The sequence below is a fragment of the Saccopteryx bilineata genome, chromosome 6 (assembly GCF_036850765.1).
Source record: "Saccopteryx bilineata isolate mSacBil1 chromosome 6, mSacBil1_pri_phased_curated, whole genome shotgun sequence".
NCBI classification, from domain to species: Eukaryota; Metazoa; Chordata; class Mammalia; order Chiroptera; family Emballonuridae; genus Saccopteryx; species Saccopteryx bilineata.
Genome location: NC_089495.1, coordinates 175,692,595 through 175,709,664, shown reverse-complemented (window position 1 = coordinate 175,709,664; position 17,070 = coordinate 175,692,595). Strand labels below are relative to the sequence as shown.

The following is a 17,070-nucleotide window of genomic DNA, read 5'->3' as shown; positions in this document are numbered from 1 at the left end:
GAGGTATGACTTTGACAGTTTATATTCTTTATTGCCTACTTTAATATTAAGAATATTTTTAAATGACAGTATTATGAATCAGACACATAAATTGAGAAGTGAAAATATTGAGAGCTTTTTATGAATTCAAAAATAAAAAGTTAACCTATAAGCCTGACCACATGGTGGCTCAGTGGAGCGTCAGCATGTGATGCTGAGGACCCAGGTTCGAAATCCCAAGGTTGCGGCTTGAGCACCAGTCATTCGGCTTGAGTATGGGCTCACCGGCTTGAATGCAGGGTCACTGCCTTGAGCATGGGGTCATAGACATGACCCCATGATCGATGGCTTCAGCCCAAGGTCACTAGCTGAGCAAGGGGTCACTTGCTCTGCTATAGCCCCCTGGTCAAGGCACATATGAGAAAGCAATCAATGAACAACTAAGGTGCTACAATGAAGAATTGATGCTTCTCATCTCGCCCTTTCTGTCTATCTGTCCCTGTCTGTTTCTCTCTTTGTCTCTAGCTAAAAAATAAAAAAAGTTAACCCATAAGTCATATATTTATATTTATGTGCTTCCCTATTAACATGTAATTCTCCTGCCAAATAAACACACATCTAAAACACACATTCACTTTCTGTACATTTCTTCTTAAATATACAGGGTTTTTTGTTTGTTTAATGAACTACTTTATAATTTCAACTAACATCTCAGGATCTACAAATCAACTATGTTCCCTCAGTTTTGTTAAGTGGTAAACAGTTTTGTTATAACATAATTAATTCAACTCCCAAATATCTACTACTAGATCATAAGTTTTCCTACAAAGAAAGTCAATTACCTTATGGAGGCTTCATCAGCCTATAGGATAAAACCATCGCATACATATATACTATTTTTCTGAGCCATCTGAACATCACTTTCAAATATTATAATCCTTCATCACAAATAATTCAGAAAGCATCTCTTTTTGTTTTTGTTTTTTTTGTATTTTTCTGAAGCTGGAAACGGGGAGAGACAGTCAGACAGACTCCCGCATGCGCCCGACCGGGATCCACCCGGCACGCCCACCAGGGGCGACGCTCTGCCCCTCCGGGGTGTCGCTTTGCCATGACCAGAGCCACTCTAGCGCCTGGGGTAGAGGCCAAGGAGCCATCCCCAGCGCCCGGGCCATCTTTGCTCCAATGGAGCCTTGGCTGCGGGAGGGGAAGAGAGAGACAGAGAGGAAGGAGGGGGAGAGGGTGGAGAAGCAAATGGGCGCTTCTCCTATGTGCCCTGGCCGGGAATCGAACCTGGGTCCCCCGCACACCAGGCCGACGCTCTACCGCTGAGCCAACCGGCCAGGGCAGAAAGCATCTCTTAATAACAAGAGCATTCTCTTACCTAACCATAATATTATTATGTCTAATTGTAATGCTGGTAGCCGAGGCCAGGCAGGTTCACATTGGATTCAGGCAGATGGTAGAAAAACCGAGGAGCCAGAAAGGGTTGGGCCATTCTGTTTAATAAAGTCTCACAACGGCAGACAAACACACAGGCAGAGAAAACCGCCTCTCGGGCAAACAAACAGCAAAATAGCCCCTCACAGTGGCGGGCAGGCAATCCGAGCATTTGCAGTCCCCTGAATGCAAGCACCCATAGCCTATATAGGCCGTGCACACGTGGCGCTGCCACATGCTCACACACTAATCAGGCAAAGGGCTTGCAGCTGGTAAACCAGTGAGCAAGCCTAACACAGCTGCCCCACATCCCACCCCTTTAGGGTTGCTCACTTCACAATCTACATGACAGGAAACAGAGACTACAGCAACAGCAAAAGTTACACAATAATTACAAAGGTGCCTTTCACAATGTCTCCCTGAGCACTTTGCCCAGGGTGTCACCTGGGGGCCCACCTCTAACTCCCTATCCCATGGTAGGTAGGAGGGCCTGTATAGGTCAGGGCTGTGTCCATGGAAACCATAAAGCGTCCTTGGTGCACCTCTGCAACTGGATGAGAACCAGTGCAGGAGGGCTTCCACAGGTGCCATGGGCCAACTCCCAATAAGGGTCTCTCATACTGTCCACAAGCGACATGTCCATCCATCAAGTGAGCCAGTGCCCCCCTCTGGTCGCAGTCCAAGAGTCAGTCCATGATAGATAGCCTTGTTGTCTGTGCAAATCACCAAGGTAAAGGTCCATTACAAGCAACTAGCCATACAGCTTTACTAACGGCCTCAGTACCTTTCCACAGTGTGCTGTTCATTGCCACAGCCCCATCCAGCCCCTCAACAACCTCACAGGGCCTGGGGGGTCAAACACATTCATGACCTGCGTCGCCTTGACAGTTCTCTTAGCTGCAGTTGCTGCTGTAAAAAACAGCACCTATTACCTTCTAATGCCAACACCTGCTGCACATTAGAAAGGGACCAGTGTATTGCCAATTTCACATGAGACTCTGACCCCCTCCCAGCCCTGTTGGACAGGTCCCTCGTCCTTCCCCCTGTTTCAACTGGGACAGTCTTGGGGATCGTGTAACCTGAACACTAGCCATTTTCCTGGCAGATGCTGGGGCCGCCTGCTTCCCCCCCTTTTTCAACAGCTAGAACCTCTGTTCTGACTCAAGCTGCCGCCAAAACTCCAACAAGACTTTATTAGGCTTGCTATCTAATTTCTCTCTATCTGCCCAGACACAATCAAATCTACCCACATCTGTGTTCAGGTAACTTTCACAGCCCTATTTATCTTGTGAGTCGGGGGCAGGGAGGCAGCACGGGCAGCAGCCCTCACAGCCTTTTGGTCCATCTCTGTTCAGGAGAGCATGATGCCATCCACCCATATGTCCCATAGCCACAACAAGCAGACTGCCAGAGGCTCAGGGTTTCTGCCTGAATTTCACACCCAACTCCATCAGCTCTGCCCAGGTGTAGGGCTGGGCCATAGAGTGCTCCACTACCTGGAGAGGAGGCTGTGGCTGCCCCTGAGGGACTCTTGGTGCTTGCTGTTTATCTTCTTTGCAGCCATAGGCTGGGCTCTGAGTATGTGGACAGCAGTTGCAACCTGAGCCTTCCCCTCAGAAAAGTCAGAAACGTCTGCTCCTGCCAACTCAGAGCTACTTCGCTGACAGGAATGCAGCTCCATCTTTTGCACCCACTTCATCTCGTGTGGCTGCTGGCTCTTGGCATGAAGCTGATTCTCGAGCTCCTGAACCTACAGTTTTTTCTCCAATAGCCATTGCTGCCAACTTTCAGCTTCCAGGGCAAACTGCAACTCGTGAATCCATAATTCTTTGTTCAGAGACTGCTCCAGTTCCAGGCAACATTGGTGTCCAGCCTGCAACTCACTGCAACTCTCGGACCGGTCGGCCTCCTTCTCCAGTGCTCACTCTAATTCACACCATCATTGGCACTCAGTATGCAGCTCATCCTGGAGCTTTTGACCTCACTCAGCTTCTCACAAAGAGAACACTCTTGGTTTCTTCTCACAAAGCTGTAAAAAATACTCAGCTTATGGCCCCAAAATGACAGCTACAGTGAACCATATGCTGGAGAACAGTGACCACTCCTCCACCTCACCCTTCAAGGGTGTTGGCAGCTCCACACCCATCTGCTCGGAATCCTGCCGACTACGCCAGATATAATGCTGGTGGGCCAGGCCAGGCGGGTTCACATTGGATTTGGGGCAGACAGTAGAAAACTGTGGAGCCAGAAATGATTGAGCCATTCTGTTTAATAAAGTCTCACAACAGTGGACAAGCACAAAGCCAGGGGAAACCACCTCTCAGGCAAACAAACAACAAAATTGCCCTCACAGTGGCAGGCAGGCAATCCGCTGTCCACAGTCCCCCATCTCTCTCAAGCGTAAGCACCCATAGCCTTATCTAGGCCATACACACATGGCACTGCCACATGCTCACACATTAATCAGGCAAAGGATTTGCAGCCAGTAAACCAGCAAGCAAGCCTAACATAGCTACCCCACACTAACACTAATAATAATTCTAATTACTAAGACAATATTTATAAGTATTAATTACTTAATCTATTAAAATTTCTTTGTCTTAAATATTGTTTAAAATCAAAGGCTAATCACCCCCAAATTCTTGTGTTTAAAGTGTGTTCCTCAAAATCAGGAGTCCCCAAACTACAGCTCGTGGGCCGCATGCAGCTCCCTGAGGCCATTTATCCGGCCCCCGCCACACTTCTGGAAGGGGCATCTCTTTCATTGGTGGTCAGTGAGAGGAGCACTGTATGTGGCAGCCCTCCAACAGTCTGAGGGACAGTGAACTGGCCCCCTGTTGAAAAATTTAGGGGACCCCTGCTCAAAATCATTCAACCAAAGGGGGTTAATTTTCACCGATATCATTTTTGTCAGTTGTCAATAGTACTAATTGTGTGTGTGTGTGTGTGTGTGTGTGTGTGTGTGTGTGTGTGTGTGTGTATGAGGGAGACAGAGAGAGGGACAGACAGACAAGAAGGGAGAGAGATGAGAAGCATCAATTCTTCATTACAGCTCCTTAGTTGTTCACTGATTGCTTTCTCATATGTGCCTTAACCGGGGGTTACAGCAGAGCAAGTGACCCCTTGCTCAAGCCAGCTACTTTGGGCTCAAACCAGTGACCTTGAGCTTCAAGTCTGTAACTTTGGGCTTTAAGCCAGTGACCCCATGCTCAAGCGGTGAGCCCGTGCTCAAGCCAGAGGAGCCCATGTTTAAACTGGCCACCTTGGGGTTTTGAACCTGGGTCCTCTGTGTCCCAGTCTGATGTTCTATCCACTGCACCACCGCCTGGCTGACCAGGTGGGTCAAATTCTTTAAATATAGGTTTCTGTATTTATAAATGGCCATTTGTTTTGCATTTTTATATCTAAATAGTTACAGAATATAATAAGAAACTCTTTTGAACACTGTATTTTATAGGAAGAAAAGGAAAGAAGGTAAGAAAGACAAGCAGGAATCTTTTTGACCTTCAAAGAAACTTCTAAATGTTCGTGTACCACACACACACACACACATACACACACACACACACACACATACATACAGTCTCACAGCAAACACATTCGAAATTTACCCCCAAAGCAATTACAGAATTCCTTGTCACAAATTCAAGTGAAGACTGCTGCTTGATTTAAGTGTTTTAAATAAACTTAAATCTACTACTTAAACAAAGAAGATACTCTGAGCTTACCCAATCTGAAACTGAAAATCAACAATGAAGCAAGATAAAATAGCAGAAACACACCTATGTCACTTAGCCTCGGGTGGATAATATGTGAAAAGCACTCAGCAAAAGCTGCCCACGATTAATGCTAATGAATAGATGAGGTTTACCACATGTAGAAATGGTTAAGGATAATGTTGTTTACATCTACTCTATTCTTCCCTTATGAATATATGGTTTTCACAGGCTTAAAAATCAGTTGCTCTAAAATATCTGTTGACTAAAAAAATTTTTTTAGGTTATATTGATGGGAAGCAACTTTACAACAATATAAACAATTCTAAAATCTATTATGAGCATTATATTAATTATGGATTTATTTATTTAGCCACATCCACCAAGTATAACTTAAACCCTATTCAAACTAATCACTTAATATACTGTACATTTCAGCCTTCAGCTTCATATGATTTAATTTTCCTTTCCTCCTTGCAACATTATAATTATGTGCTCTGAGTTTACCATAACTAATATTAGTGGTTTTCTCCACATGCTCACAAACTAAGGGAACAGACAAAAAGCTTTTTGATCACCTAATCAGTACCCTTAGGAGAAAAAAAAAATTGTTAATATGGAAACAAAGATCTTTATTTTTCTTTCGTGTTTTTCCTGCATGGGATAAAGCAAATTCCTTGTGTGGTTTTAATTATATCCTAATACTTCATAAACATCTTTTAACATAAAATTCAAAATAAAGTACCTATTGTGAATAGCTCAGCAGCTCCCAATTCTGTGATGACACCAACCTTTATAATCAAGTCCATGGCCCCTAAAAATCAAATAGACCAGCAACAAAACTACGGTCCTTTTTAAAGTAATATGACACTGTTTACAGAGTGGTTGTTTTTGTTTTTTACAGTTTTAGTCCTGTGCTTATTATTTGCTTTCCAACCAAATAGTATTAGCAGTTTATTTCCAGTTATCAAAATTTGATAGCCAATATAAATGGTTTTTGTTTCCCAAAAGGTCTGAGTGAGAACATATCTGTGGTTAACACACAACCATCCTCAGCTATTTAAAAGCTCCAAGTGTCCGAGGGGGGATGCATTCGGGGCAACACTAGAATCTATGTAAACACAATAAATTAAAATTAAAAAAAAAAAAGCTCCAAGTGTCCAAAGTAGATGGAATTCCAGGCTCTAAAAGGAGGCTAAAATTCTTGTGTAAACAGGAAACCGAGGCCACAGCGAGAAAACCAACTTCAGCTGTGAATGCCCAAAACCCTAGAAAGTTACTGTTTCTGTCTATCCATTTCCATTTACTCCTAATAAATCCATCTTGTTAGTCAGCTGCTTATCAAGACTGTTAGCAATTCAATACAATTACAAGTTTTTCTTTTTCCTTATTTATATGATGCTGATTTTTTTTTAGACAGAGAGAATGAGAGAAAGAAGAGGAGAAGTGGGAAGCATCAACTCATAGTAGTCTCTTCCTGGTTTGAAACCAGGTAAGCCCAGTGTTTCAAACCAGCAACCTCAGAGTTCTAGGTTAAAGCTTTACCCTCTCCACCACCACAGGTCCTTTTTCCTTATTTGTAAGAGGAGAAGAAAAAGTGAAAAATGATTGATGCTGCTCCAAACTAGGTGACCCAGTTTTATTCCAAGATTTGCCTTTAGAAGCAATGCATCCACCATGTCAGAAAAGATAACTTCTCGGTCTCTTGGAAATTGTGATGATTTTGGTTCTTACACTCAAAAAGCACAGAAAAAAATCAAAGTTAGGTATTACTCAATTTAATAAGTAGGTGAACTATATATTTTCAAATGATGACTGCTTGGGTCAATAAATGTGACTTTTAACCATCCATTCTTACCAAATAGTAATAATAATAATAATAATAATCTCTCAAATTTTTTTCTTCTTTCAACAATTCCACTGATTATTATCTAATTAACCACTCTTCCTATTATCAAACCTTCTAGCCTTCTCACACAAGTTTTATGCACCTTGTTTTAAATAAGATACATTTCTAAAACATTATTTAAGTTTCTATTTTAGAAAAATAAAAAAAAAAGGATGCCTCTCTAAGAGACTGCAACAACTCCCAGAAGGAGACAAGCAAAAAATATTCAATTTTACCATTACCTTCCTAAAGAACATTCTTGAAGGCCCTTAAAACACCACATTCATTTCTAAAATGACTTCTATCCTTGTAGCCATTGCTATCTTTTCTTTTCTTTTTGTCCCCATTCCACCCACACACCTAAATTTATTCTGATTTGTGCCCTGGCTGGTTGGCTCAGTGGCAGAGTGTCGGCTTGGGATATGGAAGTCCTGGGTTTGATTGCTGGCCAGGACACACAGGAGACGCACTCATATGCTTCTCCACACTTCCCCCTCTCCTTCCTCTCTGTCTCTCTCTTCCCCTCCCACAGCCAAGGCTCCAAGGGGACAAAGTTGGCCCAGGCACTGAGGATGGCTCCATGGCCTCCACCTCAGGTGCTAGAATGGTTCTAGTTGCAATGTAGTTAACACCTTAGATGGGCAGAGCATTGCCCTCTGGTGGGCATGCCAGGTGGATCCCAGCCAGGAGCATGCAGGAGTCTGTCTCTCTGCCTCCCCACTTCTCACTTCAAAAAATATAAAAAATAAAATAAAAATAAAAATAAATTTATTCTGATTTGTAAAACTTCTACACATTTAAAAATATTCTGGGATTCTACATAAGTATCTTATGTCATCTAGGAAGGAAAACATAATTTATTTTGCAACTTTGTGACCGTCTATGAGATGTACTCCAGTTAAAATAAAGAAAAACATGAAAAGTACAGTATTATCTTCAATAAGTCTGTGTATTAGTACGCAGTTTAAATGCAAAGTTGTAGATGACAGTCGTCTATCAAACTCTAAACCAGCTATCTTGTTGCCAATGATCTTGACTCAAAACCCTTCTTCACCATTCTGGCCCTCCTTCTGTCTCAGCTGCTCAATGGAGTTTTGTTTTTACCATCACTGCACAAGCTTAAATTCATACCCTCCTAATGCCTAGACCCAAAAGCTTTTTCTGGACATTCATTTACATTTCTAAACATGTAACTGTTGTGATGTTTGCTTGTGTCAGAACAATTCCTTCTGCCTCTGACTTCCGGATCAGTGTCCTCCTTGGTTGTTGGTCCATTGTCCCTCACTTCCTATCTCCTTCACCTGCTCCTCCCCCACCCTCCCTAAAAGCCTCTAAGCTTTTCACCTTCAGCTCTGTTTTCAATTCATTAAATACGTAGTTTGTTAGAACTGTTCTAGATGCTAGGGCTATAGCAATGTGGGGGAAATAACAGTCAATTCACAGCTGTCATACAGTTTATGCCTTGCTGAGGAAAGATAGACAATAATAAACAAATATGTCTAGAATATAATAAGATGAGTTAACAAGAAACATAACCCAGGATAGGAGGACAGAAAAAGGAGTAAGAATATTTTAGTGCTTGGGAAAGACCTCCTTGAAAAGACATCATTTGGCTCAGTGGTAGAGCGTCGGCCTGGCGTGCAGGAGTCCAGGGTTCAATTCCAGGCCAGGGCACACAGGAGAAGTGCCCATATGCTTCTCCACCCCTCCCCCTCTCCTTCCTCTCTGTCTCTCTCTTCCCTTCCTGCAGCCGAGCTCCACTGGAGAAAAGAGAAAAGTTGGCCCGGGTGCTGAGGATGGCTCTATGGCCTCTGCCTCAGGCACTAGAATGGCCCTGGTTGCAACAGAGCAATGCCCCAGATGGACAGAGCATCACCCCCTGGTGGGCATGCTGGGTGGATCCCGGTCGGGCACATGTGGGAGTCCGTCTGACCACCTCCCCGTTTCCAACTTCAGAAAAATAAAAATAAAAAAGACATCATACTAGCAGCTCCAGCCTTCAGAGCTGCATCATCCCCTCTGCCGACGACACCATGAAGGATAAGGACAAGTCAAAAGCCTCAACTTCTCTGTCAAGCTCCAGCCTCATTTATCCACTGACTGCCCTGCTTACAAATACCTATATGACAAAAGGGTCTAAATCAATCCCATTCTCTCTGCATGTTCAACGCTCCAGACATAATATTCTCATAATCTCTTATTGACAAGCAATTTCAAGTCCATCATAATCAAAACTCCAGTTTTTTGATGGCTCTTTGACTGCATCTGTCACATTCAATCAACCATCAAGTCCCAGAGATTCTCTCTTTGAGAGTCTCTGGTGTCCGACTCTCCTTTCTATCCAAACTAATTCTGCTTTTCTAATTGCCATGGCCTTCACCCTATAGATGAGGGTCTCCCTCATCAAATAGCAAAGCATATACATGGTTTCAATGAATATTTCTAAATAGAAAGATGATAAAGATTCTGAAAGTATAAAAGCCCAAGGACGACGAATTAGTGATAAATAATCCTTTAGAAGATGTTTAATTTGTTTTTCTTAATTTGCAATTTAGACATATGAGTATAACAGGCTATCACAGTAGTATTTACAAATATGGAAGGAAAAAAATCTTTAATTTTTTAATGATAAAAATAATAAATTCTTTTAGAAGTCCCAGATGGCTGCAAAGGAGAAAAATTTTAGTGTTTGAAAAAAAAAGAAACATGTATAAAGAATACAGAGAAAACTCTCAAACTGCACTGGAGAAGAGAACGATATAATTTTAACGTTTTCTAAACATAAAAAAATTCATGAAACATACCTGATAGTCTCAGGTAAGGTGTTAAAATGTGTTAACAACAATGTACTTTTGTTCTATGAAAGTAATGCTTATGAATTACTGGTGTATTAGCTAAAAATCTGGTCATTAAAAGAAAATATTAAATATAATTTCTCAATTTGGCAAGAAGCCACAAGAGTGAGCTCCCTTCATCCTTAATTGTTAATGGCATTCTGTATTTGATAATAAACCTATGATATCACTAATATTGTAAGAACACTCCCAAAGGAATAAAAGAACTAAGCAAACCACTTCTTTTTATCATAATGTATATACCACATAGAATTTTTCAACAACAGTCACGCAGACTGTAGGTTTTGTTTGTTTTACAAAGACAGAGACTCAAAGAGGGAGGGACAGATAGGGACAGACAGACAGGAAGGGAGAGAGATGAGAAGCATCAGTTCTTCATTGTAGCACCTTAGTTGTTCATTGATTGCTTTCATATGTGCCTTGACCAGGGAGCTACAGCAGAGCGAGTTACCCCTTGCTTAAGCCAGCGACTTTGGGCTTCAAGCCAGTGACCCCATACTCAAGCTGGTGAGCCCATACGCAAGCTGGATGAACCCATGCTCAAGCCAGAGACATTGGAGTTTTGAATCTAGGTCCTCCGCGTCACAATCCAATGCTCTACCCACTGCACCACCACCTGGTCAGGCTAAACTGTAGGTTTATAACACTAATAACTTAGCTTAGAAATTCAAAAAGAATAAAAACACATTTGAGTTTTATAGACAACATTTTATCAGCCATTATATTTAGTAGTGAGTAGAACCAACTAAAAATGGTCTAGGCTTTGCTTGTTGAGAGCTGGTCAGGAAGCTCTAATGCCACCCTGAAGTTCACATACCACACATGTAGCCGCAGTCTGCATGAAAAAGAATAATTCATGAAACCAAGTTCGTTCAAAAATAACCATGAATAGGAAAAATCACATCTGAATCATTGTAAGGGCTTGTGTGTGTGTGCACAAGCACGCACGTGTGTGTGTGTGTGTAATCACTTAAAAAGCACAACTAAAAAGAAAATCTATTTATTTCTTTCCTCTACTTAACTAAGCATTCAGTCTATAATCAGTTGGTTAGCATGAAGTATTATTAAGGCACTATTTTTACAGTACCCATTTTTATGGGTTTTGTATGTTACATAAACAGTGGTTTTTTTTAAAAAAAATGCATGAATTAGTTACTCTCTCTGCTTCTCATGTTAAGTCAAACCAAAGCTCTTGGCATAATAATAATGCAAATAAAAACAAAGAAAGATTAATTTTCAAAGTGTCTTTCAATTTTACTCCATTTGTCTTACCACATTTAAGTCTCATTTATCAAAAATAAAAGATTTTTAAAGAACCCCACATGTAAGATAATTTGAGTTTGCTTTAGATTTCAAAAAAGAAAAAATCACTATCTTAATAATTCACTGGCAACTTTAGAAAAAATACATAAAAACAAATTATTTCATCATAAGTGTAAAATTACTTTGTAAAAAAATCCCTTATTGGTGCAGGTTGTAGATATCAAACACACCGCCACTCAGAAAAGACAAGGTTATTTTAAAATTCTGCTATGCCATTTTACAATCTTTTATTTAAGGTAATTATACCATTAACAAAAGTCAACCATCCATTAAAAGACTATCACCCAAATAGTACAACAGAAAAACTGTCAATAACTATGATAATTCACAAATTAATAACAAAGGCCAAGTTATCTATGAAAAGCTGCTCAATCTCACTGATCAGGAAAAGACAAAATCAACTGGAAACCACTTTTTTAAATACATGATCTTGGATACGATTTTAAAATCTGAATCTGGAATTTTTTGGACTGGGGTCAATATACACCACTAGGTCATGGGATCCAGTGGCAGAATGAAATACTGCAGTCAAATTCTCTGAGTAGTTTTAAAGAGGAGAGTTTTAAAAAAGAGAACACAATAAAGCAGCAGAAGAAACAGCAGTGCAGTTCAGGAACTCCATGACCAGGACCCGAATCAGGAGAGGTAAGACGAGCTACTGAATCTGACCTTTCAGACTCAGCCAAGTGCCTCAGGCCACTCTCAACAAGAGGAAAGTTACCAGGTGCCATAATGACCCTCCTACCACAGGGGTTCCCAGGAAGTTAACTTCTCCTGAGCATCTAGTGTTCACCTCTTCCTATTCCTTCCTGCTAATGTTCTGAGAATGCATCGAGTATAGCTGGACAGCCAATAACAACTTATGTAAATTACATATGCTATTAAGGCCAAGTATTTGGATTCCCTTATAAACAGCATTCAATAATGGTAATTGTTAAAACAAAAGAATAAGACCTAAAGTCTGATTCTGATGTATCTGAGAATATAGCAATGTGAACTAGAGGCAGACTTCAAAGTCCTGTTTCTAACTCATTCCTCAGCTCACATTTTACCATAGGGCAATTCTTATTAACATGCATAGAGTTAATACCATTATTTATGTCTTCATGAGCATCCCTTGCTTAGCCAGGTCCCCACCAGTACCCTAAACAAAGGGCTTGAGTAGACTCCAAGTTTTCAGACCTCCTGACTCCACCACCGCCATCACCTGCTGTCAGTACTGAGGAAGCCACAGACATCACACTGAATTCTACAATGACACAGTCCAGTAAGTCACAAGGCAGGGAGAGGGCAAGTTCCATCTCAGCAGAAGCCAACAATGGGAAGAGGATGACCATGGACCAGAGAGTCCCTCCCACAATGACAAAGAAGCTCCCTGGAATCTAGTTACCACCCAGTGGAGATGGAAGAGGGGACAAATATAGAGTCATGTAAAAAGCGACTAGGGACTAGCAGAATGAAGGCAAGAATCTGAGGTAGAGAACATAAGAGTTACAGCAAGCACCATTCCTGCAGTTCCAGCATGTGAAGAGAGGCAGGCTGGTGTGGGGACACCTGGTACAGTCAACCCCAGCCACAGACCCAGACTGCGGTACATCTGTGTGACCTTGCAGTAACCCTTCCAAAGCCCTCTCAACATGAAAACCAGAGGCTCCTAGCAACCACACACCATGATTTGCCATGACTGCTGTGTCAGGACACCACTCACTGACATGCAGCCCCTGAGGCCCAGAGTTCAAACACCAAACAGTCATTCCCTATGCAAGTGCCCTGTGGCCCATGTGCTCTGATGACCTCTGTGTCCACTGATTAACCTAATACATAGTTTCTATCTCCTGAATGGACCCAGAGGGCTACATCCTCCTAATCTCAAAATCAAGTCTATCAATAGTTCCACTTTCTACTGATGCCTCCCTCAAAATCACGATTTCTTCTCCATCCCCTGGACCATTCCCAGGAGCTAATGTCTCTCTCCTATAGAAATAGTCTTGGACAACTTTAGCTCTACTCTATAACCCTCCCCCCAAAGACCATTTTATTTGTCAGATAAAGAACACAGACCCTATCAGATCAAATGTGCACTCCTACGTTAGGACTGTAAGGCCCTCTGTGACCCGGACTTACTTGGACAGCCTAGCCACACCACTCATCAGGAACCCTGTGCACCTCCCTCCAGGTAAGTCATGAGGCTGTCTAGCCCTCACCATGCCTAACTAACCCTACTGCCTCATCTGTGTTCAGGTTTTTCTCTTCCTCCCCTTTTTCCAATAATCCCAGAGCCTTTGGAAGCCAATTCTAAGAGCCCTTTATCTGGTAGTCCTTTTGGAGTAATTTCCTCCTACACTTTGTGTTGCCCTCACTACACAATTTTCACCTTATTACAGCCTTTTGTCTTAATTCTCTAAACCAGCGGTTCTCAACCTGTGAGTCGCAACCCCGGCGGCGGGGGGGAGGGGGGGGGTGTCGAAGGACCAAAACACAGGGGTCGCCTAAAGCCATCGGAAAATACATATTTATTATACAATACATTTTTAAATAAAATATGTATTTCCGATGGCTTTAGGTGACCCCTGTGTTTTGGTCGTTCGACACCTCCCCCCCCCACCGGGGTCGCGACCCACAGGTTGAGAACCGCTGCTCTAAGCGGACATATCTCCCTTTCCCCGCAATTAACCCTGTGATAGTCTTTCTTTAATCTATGTGTTCATGGCTAATTAGGCTAACATATTTAATGCTTTATGTTTCTTATAGTGCTTCACCAATCTTTTGCACAGTGATAAGCTCAGTGCGAACTGATGGGAAAATTGGGCAAAGTCGCACAGTTTAAACCCTTGAATAGCTTGGCAAATGGAGCATAAGCAGGATTTCAACTCAACCCTACACAACTGTAGATGGCAGCATTGGACTCATGAACACTGAATTTTAAAATGCTAACTTTTTTTTAAAAAAGAGTCAAATTGTATTTTAATTCTTTTCCTTTTTTTTTTTTTTTTTTTTTTTTAGTTTTAGAGAGTGGGGAGAGAGAAAAGGGAAAGAGAAAGGAGGAGGAGCAGGAAGCATCAACTCCCATATGGGCCTTGACAAGGCAAGTCCAGAGTTTCTAACCAGCAACCTCAGCGTTCCAAGTCAATGCTTTATCCACTGCGCCACCACAGGTCAGGCGTATTTAAAAAAAATTATTTTAAATTTGTACCTTGAATTTTATATTTTAGTAGAATTTTATTCTACTGTATATCACTTGAGTCCTAGACAACATCTCACAGCTTGGGCATTAAATTAGTTATATGGCAAATTGCATGCTGTAGTAGCTACTATGATGGTTCTTTTCACGACCAATATTATTTGAGGGTCTAAGTCTATGCTAGGCCCTGGACCTAGGCTGAACGAAAGATATGTGGTGCCTGACTCACAGCAAAGTAAAGCAAGCTGTATTTAAAAGAATGTGGCTGGTCCGATGGTAGTGGGTTATCAGAACTTATTAACTTAGTGTCACTAAAAGAATGTGATTTTCTTCATGTGATACTTACCAATGAACTTGTTTTGCATAGTCTCCAACAGAGCTTGGTGAGCATCTTCAGACTGTAAAGCGTGTGAACACTCTCTAGCCAGTATGGTGCGTACAAGATGCTCCCCACATCCTAGAAATGGAACGAAACCAAAACTGTTGAGGAAAAGCAGTACTAAACATCTGTCTTGTGTTATGAGCATTAAAACACCCTTATGCACCACTTGAGAAGTAGCTATGCTGGAGAATAATTCAGTGACGGATGAAATGATTTCTATAAGCAATCTAGTAATTTTCGTAATGACATTTGGCAGAAACTAGAGAAACTCGTGACTATTTAATCTCAAAAGGAAACAAACAAACCCCAAAACCAGGAAAACTTTTTTTCATAGGAATAATTTATATGATCTAAGAATTTAAGATTCTCTACCTAAAAAATCTCCTAGGATTCTGTCTCATTCCCATGGTTGGGTAACTATAAAAAAACTCTGCTTTAGAATTTCTTTGTTTACATTCGGTCGGCCCTGGTCTCCCATTTCCCCCTGGCACCCACATACCTGGGATTTGGGGGGAAATCTAGTCGGCCAGTGCCAATGTGAATCTCCCCAAACTTCCTTTCCACTAAAACGTCTACCACACCTCAATAGCTGGAAAGTGGACTTAATAAAATAGCACCTTTTCATCCTCTTATGGCAATTCACATGGCTTTCCAGGGTGAATGTGCTCTGTAGTTCTAAAGAAAGAACGTGTTTTAAACCCCGGAGGTGAATCGGGACCATTCAGATACACTAATAGAGTAGGCACGGTGGTGATGGGCACTGCCTCGGATGATAAGTCTCTAGCTGTTAAAAGTAGATACTGCCCGCAAAAGTAGAGACAAAGTAAATTTAATTTATAGGCTGGTAAGTTCAAATAAAAGATTTCTGAAGAAAGAGCCAGACTTTTTATTAAAAATACAAAATATAAAAAAGCTACTTTGACAAACATTGGGGAAATAAGCCTTTTTTAAAACACAGTAATATAAAACCAATTTCACTATTAAAATGACAGTGACCTTTTATCCAAATGAGAACCGTAGATACAAAAGACCTTTACAAAGTCTCTTTCTTAAAAACTTTTTTCCATTCAAAATGATTCCTCTCTCCAACTAAACTTCTGCTTCCTATCTCTTAAAAAAAAATCCTGCCACAAGTGTCCTATTAGTTTATCAGAAAATCAAGTCCTCTATTAATTCACATATCAAGGAAAGGGTATCAAATGATCTAAGCATCTCCTGAGATTAAAGTTTGACTAACCCTATCACCAAAAACAAATCACAACAAAAAAAGAAGTATGTCTGGGATTCCTCAATAGAACCAAAGGCAAAGGAACTTTTCTTCATGTCACTAATTTGCACACAGATATCTGCGTGCACACACTGGTAAATGAAGACGGGATGTTATTAGCAATCCCAAAGAAATGTGGACTAAGATTACCAAATGAAAGAACTTCTTTTAAATAATGCCTTAAATTTCTTAAATTCATGAAGTTTAACCTACACACACAGATATAACCCACAGTTCTCCGTTCGGCAAATATGTATTGTGACCAACAACAAATCTCATTAAAAATATAATCTGTAATTGTTAAAACTTGTTGGTATCTTTCATTTCAGAAATTTTCCCTTATATATAGACCTCTCCTCTCCTCCCTTTCTTTCCCCCTCCCCTCTATACATACATGTACACATAAACACACACGTGTATATTATGTATACACATACAATATATGCTCATTGCCAAAAACATAAACTGCTCAAAAAATCAAAGTTTTTAAAAAAAATCATCTGGCAGTTTTCCTGAAAGAATTCCCTTACACATTTTTGTAAAGTGAAAATGTATATACTCTTCAAGATCTAATGTCTTTATGAACATCTACACCTGCAGGAGGATTTAAATATGCAATTTAATATGTAACTTTGTAGGCAGGATTACAGTGACCCCTATTTTGTTAAATTTTTGCAGTATTATTTTTATAATTGGGGGAAATGACAATAAAGCAAACAGAAAAGGAACCATTTTTGACATTTACTATGTGGAGACACTGTGCTAAGCTCATGAAACTCCATAAATTTTAATTCCCTTTGTGTACATATTTGATGTTGAACAGTGAAATGTTATACTTTAGAACAATAATAATTGTTAGGAAATTGGCATATTATAAGCTAAATGAGTGTTCAGAAGGTTATGTACACACACCTCAAGTCAAACAGCTAAACCACATGAAGTTAACATTACATCAAAAATACACAATACATGTCAGAGAGACTTTTTCCTCTGTTGTTGTACAGGAATAGCAGGGTTTTCCCATGATTGATTTTTACCA

General features: G+C 40.9%; 1 protein-coding gene across 4 annotated transcripts in view; it reads right to left on the bottom strand.

Annotated features, from left to right (window-relative positions):
* The window catches only part of TASP1 (taspase 1), a 329,261-nt gene that overhangs the window by 90,390 nt on the left and 221,801 nt on the right, over positions 1 to 17,070 (bottom strand). For all 4 annotated transcript variants that reach the window (XR_010725983.1, XM_066234263.1, XM_066234264.1 and 1 more), the window contains one exon: positions 14,729 to 14,839. Coding sequence is in view for 3 of the 4 variants with exons in the window: in XM_066234263.1 (XP_066090360.1) it covers positions 14,729 to 14,839 (111 nt within the window). In the remaining variant the exon portion in view is untranslated. The remainder of the gene's footprint in view (positions 1 to 14,728; positions 14,840 to 17,070) is intronic.